Source organism: Branchiostoma floridae, chromosome 3 (genome assembly GCF_000003815.2).
Source record: "Branchiostoma floridae strain S238N-H82 chromosome 3, Bfl_VNyyK, whole genome shotgun sequence".
In the NCBI taxonomy this organism is placed as follows: Eukaryota; Metazoa; Chordata; class Leptocardii; order Amphioxiformes; family Branchiostomatidae; genus Branchiostoma; species Branchiostoma floridae.
In genome coordinates this window covers 27,166,017-27,178,374 of record NC_049981.1, presented here as the reverse complement: position 1 = coordinate 27,178,374, position 12,358 = coordinate 27,166,017, and the positions used below count along the sequence as shown (strand labels likewise).

Genomic DNA, 12,358 nt, shown 5'->3' with positions numbered 1-12,358 from the left:
TCAAAGATCTCCGGGTAGAAGAAGATGAAATCATCACTTCTTACGATGTCTGTTCGCTTTTCACTTGCATACCTCCTAAGGACGCAGTCTCGGTAGTCAAGGAAGCCCTGGAGGCTGACAACACACTAACAGACAGAACCGAGCTACATGTATCTCCAGACCAACTGTGCAAACTGCTAGACCTTTGCCTAGGGTGTACGTATTTCTCTTTCAAAGGACAGTTCTACCAACAACTGCACGGCTGTGCTATGGGATCACCAGTGTCACCCATTGTTGTAAACCTCTACATGGAAAAGTTTGAAGTGAAGGCTATCAGTACTTTCAAGGACACTCCCCCACTCAACTGGTTCCGCTATGTAGATGACACTTATTGCAAGCTAAAACAGAGAGTAGCTGATGAGTTCTTTGACCACATCAACCAAGTAGATAAGAACATCAAGTTCACACAGGAGTCAAGTCATGACAACATGCTCCCCTTCCTAGATACCAAAACTATCATAGAGAAGGACGGCAGCCTTCAGTTCGAAGTGTACAGGAAACCGACGCACACTGACTAATATCTGGCCTTTGACTCTCACCACCCTTTGGAACACAAACTGGCAGTGATTAAAACCTTGTATCACCGGGCAGACAGCATTGAGGCCAAAACAGAGGAACACAAACACCTCCGAAGTGCATTGAACAAATGTGGCTACCAAAACTGGGCCTTCAACAAAGCCCTCAAACCCTCGGACCACTCAAAGAAAACAGCCAAGTGCAAACCATTGACCGACAGAAAGAAAGCCAACATTACCATCCCCTATGTCCAAGGAGTTTCGGAAAAACTCAGACGGATCTTCCAAAACTTCAACATCGCCACTGACTTCAAACCTCACTCAACCCTCCGACACAAACTGGTACATCCAAAAGACAAACCACAGAAAGGTACTAAGGCCAATGTAATCTACAGACTCAAATGCGAGGAACCCAACTGTAACAACACATACATTGGTGAGACTAGTCGTCCACTAAAAGCAAGATACCAAGAACATTGCAAACCGAAGGCCAACGGCAACTCTTCTGCTATTTTCAACCACCTACAACACAACCAAGGACATTCCTTCAACCTCCAATCTACCGACATCCTAGACCGTGAAGCCCGCTGGTTTGAACGGGGAGTTAGAGAGGCCATATATGACTATTATGAGAGAATATACAATCCCACCCTCAACAGAAAAGGGGGGCTACGTATGGAACGTTCCGGCACTTGGGACATAGCACTACCCCCCCCCCCCCAACAAAACTTTTAGCTCCTGTAACTAAAACAACAGGAGCTAATTGACTCATTTGCATTAACTGTGTCTTAGCCTTGATATCCTTTGAAATCCAAATTGTCTTCAGCTTGACTTTGGCTTAGCTTTGTTTTCTTTGGAATCCAAATTGTCTTCAGTCTGAATTGTCTTACAACCTTTCCTATTGGACATCTGAAATTGTCTTCATTCATAGTTAGGGTATAAAAGACCTGTTTCTTGCAGATCACTTCAGTGTCACTGACGAAGGAAAGTGGATTCTTTCCGAAACGTCTGACCGTTTCAAAACCATATCCAGTTGCTTGAGTAACTATTTTTGGCGATGAGCTGAAATGTCCCAAATCTAACTGAATGACACTGGTTACAAAAATAATTGAACAATTCGTATGGTAATAAATTATTTCCTGATATGCCTTTCGTTGTCAGTAAAATGTCTTGTATATTTTCATTTTTGTTTTTTAAGTGGCTACATAGTTGAAACTTAAGTTATTAAATCTCAAAAAATGCAAACCTGTTATGGAGCTAGCCTTTGCGATTTCCCAATTTCCTAAGGACCAAAATTTGGCCATTAGACGGCCGGGAGCGGTACTGCAGGTTAGGCTCTAATGGGGTATGTACGTGTAATCCGGTCTTTTAGAAATGCGAAAATAGATGATATATCAGAGTCAGAACCAATTCACATTACCCAAACAGACCAGGTGCGTTCCTCTTCATATAGAATGCCTTTTAAAAGCATTGATTGACATAAAAATGATCAATTTGCAGGCGCCTCGTGATATATAAAATATATTTGTGAAAACATGTAAAAACGCCTCCTATACTCCTATACTTACGTTCACATCAGTTTTTCACGTAATGTGTAGGGTACGGATATAGGCACAAGTGATCAGAAGCGTTACGGGACGTAGTGCAGGGCAGCAGCCGTCTGCATTGCAGAAAGACCGATCGAAAATCAGACCCTTATCCGTATCCATAAAGCTTATTTACCATTGAAGCGGCGAAGTAACCTTGAGACGGGTTAAGGTCTCAGTATTACCAGTTGACGATGTCTCCAATATGTCTTTCGCACGTCAAACCTGATGAGCTGTTTCAAGAATTGCCTCGAGTGGTGATAATATGGTGGTGCAGATACGCACCTAGCGACTTATTCCGTCTCTTCAATGAGCCTTTGACATGTCAAGGTCATGTGTGGTTGTGATCACCAAGGCCGGGCAGTCAAAGTCAATATTGCTGGATCTTAGTACTCCCTAGGGTCGATGTGGAGGCAAGTGCAACAGCTAGAGTGTAGCGAAGGATGAAATGACTTGCGGGTAATCTTACAATGAAAGCGGCCTATTGTAGGGTCTTGACTCCGCTCTGAGCTCTAACTATGACCTCTGGGCCCGACGGTAACCTTCCGGCGTTGAACATGGTCTTATGTGCAAAGGTCACCAAAATAGCACCGTTTTTCTTGCAGACGTAAAAGATTGCATTCTATATACCTGTTAGATCAGTAGAGTGAAGTGCTGACATTCTCAACGGAATGCGAGTGGAATCCATATCTAATCAATATTAGGTATAATTACCTCCATGAAATGTCATGGAGGTTATATTTTGACCAGCGTTTGTGTGTGTGTGTGTGTGTCTGTCTGTCTGTCTGTCTGTCAACAAGATAGCTCAAGAATGTCTGGATGGATTAGTTTCATACTTGGTGTGTTGGTGGGGTGTGATGAAAGCTAGAAGTGATTAGATTTTTGGGGCCCCCAGCGGCTTTCCTTGGTAATGCAGTGCAACTTCCGGTTTTGCTATCTCGGTGTTCTGAACAAGATATGGTCCCACTTTTTAGGTGTTAGATAGCTCTTGTGCTCAGAAATAAGTGACATACGTTTGGCCCCCCTAGCGTCTAGTTTGGGGATAGCAGGGGCATTTTTGTCAAAAACTTCTGAAGTGGATAACTCAAGTAGGGAAAAATGGATTTTCATGATTTTGGTATGTAGGTACCTTAGGCAATGTTATACAAGATGAAATACTAATTATGCAAAATTAGATTAACTTTGCATAATTAACGAGCTTATTCTATCATAGCAGTTTTTTTAATGTATCTCTTGTACCGGACATGATATGGTTTTGATATTTAGGTGGTAGATAGCTTTTAACGTCATGACAAAGTGGGGCAAGTTTCAGCTCCCTAACATTTAACTTTTGAAGTGCAGGGGCGTTTTTGTCAATACACTCCAAAGAGGATAACTATAGAAAGGAATGATGGATTGCCATCATTTTTGGCATGCAGGTAGCTTAGGCAAAGATGTTCATAATGATATACATTTTATGCAAATGGGGACTTAATTTGCATAATTAATGAGGAGATTGTACAATTCCATTGTTTTCAATAGCTGAACTTCAGTAAACTTAACACATGTAAGTTATGATAGGTGAAACATAAGCAAATACCAAATATGCAAATAAGGAACTGATTTGCATGATATATACAAAAATAGCAAATCCGCATAATGACTAATGATGGGAATTTTATACTTGTAACATGTGTACGTTAGTCAATAATGAACATCGCCATGCATAAATTATGTAAATTATGCATGAAATTTGCAAAAGCTCTAAATATTTCATGAAGGTATGAGGTCGCCGAACTCTAGTTTGGAAATTCATCTGTGTTGGTAGACGTAATTCTGGATTAAGTTGAACTGTAATTTCCAACACAAGAAATAAGACTTAACCAGATTTTTGACTGATCGACTACAGTCTTTGTCAAGGAATGAACAATTCCTTGCTTCTGTGACGTCCCTTTTTTGAGAATAACACACGTGACTCGGTGAGGAGTGGATCAGAAATTTGCAGAAAGTCTATGGCGCCCTTCGTTGTTGTTTATGTTGTAGAGATGGTTATAAATCTCGATGTAGGTGAACAAAGCAGTGGATTTTCCATACCTTAACAAAGACTGGAGTTGATCAGTAAAAATTTTAGGTAAATCTAACTTCTTGTGTTGGAAATTACAGTTCAACTTAATCGAGAATTACTTCTACCACCTCGGATAGTTACTCCAGAAATGTATAGACTTACTAGTATTATATTCCTAAGTGTTTGCAATTCCGCCCCGACGTTGTGCCCTTGGGAAAGGCACTTTACACGAACTTCCTCACTTCACCCAGGTGTAAAAATGGGTACCTTCTGTCTGTACCGTGTATGTGGCACTGTTGATATAAGTTACAAAAACTCGAGTGCAGTGCCACATTGTCCTCGTCTGTCCAAAAAGCAAAATAGATAAAAAAAACTTTACATCTTTTCGTATAATGACGCAGGATCCAGAACCCAGCATATTATCCAATGTACTTTTATGACCTTTCCAACATTAACTGTATAGAAACGGATAAACTCAAAAGATACAAGCCAATGCATTAAGGTACGTATAAGACAAGAAAATATTGTTATGAGGGCTGGTATAATGTGTGAGTTCAGTATTCTCTTCCTGCTAGTAGAAAGCCTAAACGTGGTTGAATATAGCCCAAGTGATTCCGGCAAAAAAAATGCAATGGTTCAGAAGTTGTTTTTAACTGTTCTTGTATTACCGTTTGATTGTTTTCCTGGCGTTAATGTCCGGTCCGGGGGCCATCTCGCCTTGTCTGGTGCACTTTATCTAGCTGGCAGATGACAGGCAGGTCTTAATGCACACAGCAGCACATGAGTGAACCACCGTCACAAAGTCTAGGCCTTACACGATCTGTAGCGAACCGTCGTTTGCTGACCTTTCAGTTGGTCTTTCATGTCGGCAATTTACAAGTAAAATCCGGATATTCCTTGGAACGCTGTGATCCTTAACAGCACTTAGGCTCCCATGTAGTAGATTAAAGTGTCGACCTGATGACAGTGTGATTTTTATGAGGCGAACTTGACGTTGCGCGTCAAACATCAAGGACGGAGTAGTTGAAATGATCCGCAATCGAACAAGGATTGGTTACTAAAATGAAAGGTTTTGCTGTGACATTTAAATTGTTACATTTGGCATCTACACACTTTGATACTTAATCTAATGCTAGTTGCTAGTTTAATTTATTTCTGGAATGAACCTCTGATAAGACCGTTAAATGAATATGGCTCCCTAGCAAACTGTACGCTGCATTACCTTTAAATTGGCTGTTGTTGCAAATGTACCCTTTGATTTTATATTCGCCGAAGCGCGAACTCCAATGGAACCATACAATCATGTAACTATCCCAAAATTACACTGGGCATGTTCTTGAAAATTGTATTGCCAGCTGGATCTTTTTTCACTTAGATGAATGGGAATAATATAGATATTGTGAGGTTTTAAAGTTGGTGTAATAATAGACAATCCCATTAGTACAGTGGGTGTCATTTTTCTTGCGTAGAGGACGCCTCGCTTCAATTTTAACTACTACTGCCAAGACCACGAAGATTGCACATGCCCATATTTGGTATTCAAGTCAGCACGAGACCAGCAATAAAAAAACATCTAAGAAACAGATAACCTTGCCTTAAGGTCAAGTAGGTGTAATTGAAGTTTGCCACGGCTTTGGCTCTCTTCCAGCACACGGCAAGATTCACGAATACCCTATCCAGACATTGCGGTATTAAGACATTGCCGTGAGGTGTCTGAGTTTGATACATTATGATGTTTGCAAACGTAAAGTATTGGTACTCTCCATGTAGAGCTTAGGCTCCGGCTTCTTATCGTCAAAAAGATCTGACAAAATGGAAAGCACGACAGAACGACATCTGGAAAGAAGCCAAAGACAAGCCGGAGCTGAACCTCTGCTTGGAAATCTTGGAAAATGCTATTGACCGATGCGAATGCAGTTAGAGAAAATAACAGGCACAACATCACGGCTTTCCAGATGTGAAAGTCGACAGGCAAAGGTCAAGTGCACGGACGTAACTAACGTTTTTATGTAGACTGTAATTACAGCGTTCTAGTAACATAAGCCTTGTGCTTCCCGTTTGAAATCCCGTGGCTTCCACCACAGGACCGCAATTTGTTATCAGTAAGAAACAGAATACGTGAGACATTTTTCACTATGAGAAACGACAGGGGATGAATACAAATTACCTTCCATTAATTGAAGTGCTCGTATTTTAGTTGTACATGTAGGTGTTGGCAGATGGCTGGAGCACTGACATCGAAAGCGAACGGTACATTCTTCAACTATAACTGTCCATCAGGTAATACTGGATCACTAGATGGTCTACATGGATGACACCCTGTGGGCACCCCAGAACTACATACCAGCGTACAAAGAAGACCCCCCCAAAAAAAAAATGAAATCCAAGCGATCAGAAAGGTTGAGCAAATGTCTGAACACGCAGAGCATGGTGTACCAAATAATGAATTCGGTATATATTTCCTGATTTTGAAGCTTCTTCCTAAGATAAATAGTATGGTCATTTTTTTATTTTTTTTTGGTGGGGGAAGACAAAATTAATGTGCAGGCAAATATCATCCACATGACCAAGATCAGTGTGCCTTACACAACATCACAAGCCCCATTCGTATCTATCTACTTCCACCTGGAACTTGAATTGTAAGCTATCATCCTGGATTTAATGATCTTTGGTGGTAAGAATAATGATGGTCATGCTATCCGTTCCCTGTTGGCATGTTATGATAAGATCTACACAATTTTACCGAGAAGACCATAGGATGTAAGTTATCATCCTGGCTTTAGTGATCTTTGGTGTTAAGAATAATGATGACCATGCTGTCCATTCCCAGACAGTTGGCTTGCTATGATAAAGATATATAACGTTACAGATTTACTGAGAAGACCATAGGATGTTAGAGGAAGAACAATGTCAGTGACATCGCTTCTGGCTTATTAGCATCGATGGTTTCGTTTACATCAATATATTGCTGCATAGCCAAGTACGCAATTTTTCAGTAACTCTGTCCTATTTTCTAGTCTAATGAGAATATCTAAAAAAATATTTAAAAGCTTTGGGGTGATGAAGATGATGACAATATTATGAAGTGATGGGAAACTTATGTATGCAATACCAGGGGACTCCGCCACTGTCTTAATGGCATCGGTACCGGGTCTTGATATCTGGATCTATGTGTCTGGTATTACCGGTACGTACCACCTTCCGACATAACACTCCAGCTTTTAAAAAAAACTAGTTCAGCTCATACTTATATCAGTACTATTACACATGCATGTTACATTTTGTATAAATCCTTTTGATTTTGTCTTGCTGAGAAGAACACGTATAGAAGGTCACGGATGTCGTAATTGGCTTCTTATGATATAATAAGAGGTTATACCAAGTCTCTACTACACACTCACGTGGCAATTAGTAACTTCTTTACATCCTATTTGTAGCCCCGAAAATGTCCTATGTACGTTCCGGCGCAAGATTGACAAACGATACTTAGAGGCGTGAATGAAAGAAAAAAATTCTTAATCATAGAGTCTGTTTTCACGACAGGGGCCGTCGCAGTTTTGTTGTAATATCTTGTTACCGTTGCCTTTTACAGCAATGACCAACATTACATACGCACTTACGTATACCCTGTACCAAAAATCTCCTAAATGGCAAGACTACCTTCCTGTTGCAAAACATCCTAGATAACATCATGCTGTATTGCCGTGTAAACTTTGAGATACAAAATTGTTGAAGCGAACATATGAAGGGTTTTAGGCATGGATTTCCACAGGGAAGTAGGATCAATGTTGGCTTTTCTTGTTGGAAAGCAAGATGGATGGACTCTGGTGAGAGAAAAGACGTCTTATACATTCTGTCCTTGAAGCAAATTGACATAAGTAGCCGTTAGAGGGCATTGACTCGTGTGCTACAACTGTTGGATTTATGCTCAGCTAAAAATCAATCTCTTGACGCATCTAAGTTTTGTCCGATGACGTCGTTGCACACTAGGTATTTCAAATTGGACCGTGGGTAGTAGATGTAACATGATACACCTAGCTATGAGAATGTGTATACGTATTAATATCAACAATTTCGGAAAATATTCGGTATTTGATTGATACCCTGGAGAGACAATCCGTAGCATTTTCTTCCACCTTTTTTTATTTCTTGATAAGGCCATTCTGATTCAACCATGTAAATTATATGGCTCTCCCGGCTCCCAGAAACTGATAGCAGTGTGCGAGGAAAAAATAAAGTTTGGCAAAAGCTTGCCTTCATTATAAAATGTAAGCTTGGAGAAACGAACATATGCTCAGAGCAATAAATTCTTTACTTTTGTTCCTTGACATTTTTTTTTGTCTGAGATACTTCACTCATTTGTATTAGTTTTCCGATGTTCTTATTTGCAATTTATGGCATATCTTTTCTCATTTTGCAGCTTATTGTACGACAAATAGTATAGTCGCACGATTTACGCGTGGGTGTCATCTATATGATCAAATTACTGTGGTTTATTCCATCTTTGACTTTATTTTCTGTTTTGTAATGTCTAGCCTATACAGGAAACTACGTACTATGTGAAAATACCACCTCTTAAAATCTCCAGTAAAAAAAAAATCAATAGAATTCTGTCCATAGCGAGCAAAGCCGGGCACATGCTCCCATACATGGAATGTTCTACGTATACGCGGAAAGAAATACGAAGTAGACTCTTGATGACCCCTACTGGTAAATGCTATTTGTGAACCTTTATTGTTCGTTTATAGATATGGACTAACTGTTATAGCTATGGGGATAGTTTGATTAACCTCCTACAAACTCCCTAAAAGTTATGTATGGAAAAAAACAATTCAAGCAGCTCATTTCACATAAGACATTTCATCCAAGAAGCGCTGCAGGATATGTGTACACATCCACTCACAGAGGAAGATATATGCTTTATAGAAGACAATCCCAACCCTTGCCTAAAAGAATCCTTAAAGTTTGTAGCCTTTCTAGGATACAATATGGCCTTGTCATTTCATTCGTTGCCGCATGGACGGTTTTGTGACAAGTTGCACCAGACAAGGCGCCGGATCTTATTTTGCGTGAGCATAACTCAAGCCGAGTCAGCCGAATGTACGTGACATTTAGAATTCTTGGCAAAAGCTAATCGATGAAAGTGTATTGTGCCCTTGAAAACATCCGGCGGTTATTACATACAAGAGGGCATTGCCTCTAGTGTTTACAGCCGCCTGATGGATACTGTGCATCGAGCAGAATCGCCATTTTGTCTGAGACCGTCGAGTCGTTTCCACCAGGCGGCTAAAATAATTCCGCGATGTACTGTGGATAAGGAAACTGCATCAATACGTCAAGATATGACAATTCATATCAACAATCTAGGACTATCCGTTCTTTATTCCAATATTCATGACCTATTTGTATCCCCATCGAAGACAGCCAATGGCAATGCAGAAGTTCAATGTCATTTCATTATTATCTCTATCATTATAAATAGAGGTATACTTTCTGGTGGTGGGTGTTGTTGACCCAAAGTTCAAGGTTGATTTTTGGGCCCCGCGTGTGTGACCTTGAAACTAAAGCAGAAGGTCTGTTTTTTTTGTATCTTTTGTTATTAAGACATGCTCTGGTCTGGAGGCTTTTGGTGGTAGATAGGTTTTCATCTTAGGAAGAAGTGTAGACCCCTAGCAGCTTACTCTGAAACTGCGTGGACGTTTCTCATTTCAGTTGAAAATCCCAATCCTGATCCTTGCCTTCTTAGTCTTCCAAGGATATGATTCTCCTTTTATTCATTGGCACATGAACAGGTTCCTGACAGGTTACATTTGACGAGGCGCCCTTATTATATGTGGATATAAATCAGGTTGTTATCGCAGCGCCAGCCAAACGTCTATGATACCCATGTGAAAAAGGAGATTTTTTATTTTATTTATTTGAACTTCACCATATGTGTTTACACAAAATGGTAGGGAGGCAAAAACAGGTACTTTGTAACCTTTACTAGTTGCCTCCCGTGCAACTAAATTATACAATAATAGAAAAATAATCATAATGATAACAAATAATAACAATTGTACAATCAAATAATAATAATTGTGTCAACGACAATAAAAGCAAATATACAATAATAACAAATATAAAGAAATAAATCATAGAAATAATGGTAAGATGAAATATGAAATATCTAGAAAGGTGTACAACTGGGACACTGACAGTGGGTGACCCAAGTACATACGTCGTTGGGGTTAAATCTGTCGTTGGTAAGAGAGAGATAGTGAGCTAGGATTGCTTTCTTAAAGGTATTAATTGTAACAACTGGGGAAAGTTTTAGAGTTCTAATGTTGAGGGGTAAAGCGTTCCAGATGTGAACGATTCTTTGGAAGAAATAGTTTTTAAACGCAGTGGTGAGACATTGTTGAACGTACAGATGAAACCTTGTGTCTTCTCTACAATTACTCTTAATTTTCCAGCAGGAAATGGGAAATTGTTTACATCAGTAAAGGCAAAATGGTCTTCGTTAGATAGCAAAGAACTGCTACTGTTTTCATGACCACGGCTATAAATAGAATTCAAGTTAAACCTAGAAAGGAACCATTTTCACGAAAATGCAGACTATTTTCACCATAGCCTTTCGTCAACCCACTCGTAAGCAATTCTATTGAGCTGGCCCCATAGTGTGATTGTAAAAAAAATGCTAATAAAAGAACAGCTGATATTCAACCTAAGCTCTAATTGGCTACTGACAGTAGAAGGAATAAAAAGAACACACCAGAGAAAACAATAATATGTATTCCCCTACTGGGAAAACATAACAAGACAGGAGGTTGTAGAAACCCCACCACGGGGGGTATGTACTGTATGAAACCACATCAGAGTAGGGCTTAACATATGCCATATCTGAAAGCCCTTGATATATTCCCGCGGGATCACCATGACCCGGGTACCTTAATGTAACATACATCACTGTCGGACTCCATAAAGCTATCAACAGGAAGCTGTCACAAACGACCTTCTCCTTTCAATGTCTCTTCACAAAATCGAATTCGCCATTCGCCACGACTGAGTATACATGTCGAAACCTTGTGTAAACCTAGTATCGAGCGGCTTTAGATAATATAAAGATGCATACATCTATTGAGAAATATAGAGTTGTGTAAGCTGGAGTCAGGGTCAGTCATGACTTTTATCTATTGTTACCATTCGGAGAACACGTCATGAGTATACAAACTCGCGGGTGATTGCAACAAATAACGTTGCAGGCGGCATTACGGTTTAACCTGCTCCGAAGTCTCCTGGAGAGCTCCAGGAACGTGCTTTGATAGAACAGTGGAGAAAGGTGATGTTGCGATAGTAAATTCACTGAGAACTCCACTCAAGATGTCAACATTTTTATCTTGACGACGAGGCAATCTGTAGAAAGCAATGCATTCAGTTCTAAACATTACTTTAAGGATAACCCTTTTTCAATACATCTAAAGGAACAGACGTTGGTCATCTAAACAAATCTAACGGTAGCTGAGTAGCTGACAAGTTCTCAAGATATAGCTGCACGGTCGGAATGTTGAGGCGCATTTAAGGAAAACATTTACAACAGAAAGATCAAATCTTAATGGTACGTCTTGAATTAAAGTTGTTCTACATTAGAATGTTTTCGACTTAATCTTTCAAGGAACAGGAAAATAACTCCTACCAGTTCTTTCTACCAATCCGGCCACAATTTGGAGCAATTTCAAGCTAAAATCCATGTCTAAACATTTGCAGGTAAGGTCCCCGTTCTTCTAGATGGGTATCGCGCTGCGAACTCTACGACTCAAACTGGAATTGTGTAATCCTTGACTGTATAATTGAAATACCATTCAGACTGACTAAACAGCAATCAAAACACACAAAGCGTAATAAATCGTTCTTTCTTTTATCTAGGAAATTCGCCTAGCGCTCCTTCAATGTTGGATCAGAGCTCAGGTTGCAATTGGGCTGTGACGTACAGGACAGATGAGAATAACATGACTCCATCTTTTCCAGGCGTTTCCGTGGCATGCAGCATCCTGACCATGACCGTGATCGCCATGGACCGCTTCTATGCCATCATCTTCCCGCTGAAGGCGCGAGTCACCGACACCAACGCTGCCGTGGTCATCACCTTCGTCTGGATCGCCGCCATCGCTGCCAATGTGCCTCTGCTGGTGTCC

The 12,358-nt window shown here is 40.2% G+C and overlaps 1 protein-coding gene across 1 annotated transcript in view; it reads left to right on the top strand.

Annotated features, from left to right (window-relative positions):
* The window catches only part of LOC118411792 (QRFP-like peptide receptor), a 39,093-nt gene that overhangs the window by 25,222 nt on the left and 1,513 nt on the right, over window positions 1-12,358 (top strand). The window contains exon 2 of the mRNA XM_035814279.1: window positions 12,192-12,352. Coding sequence (XP_035670172.1) covers window positions 12,192-12,352 — 161 coding nt within the window. The remainder of the gene's footprint in view (window positions 1-12,191; window positions 12,353-12,358) is intronic.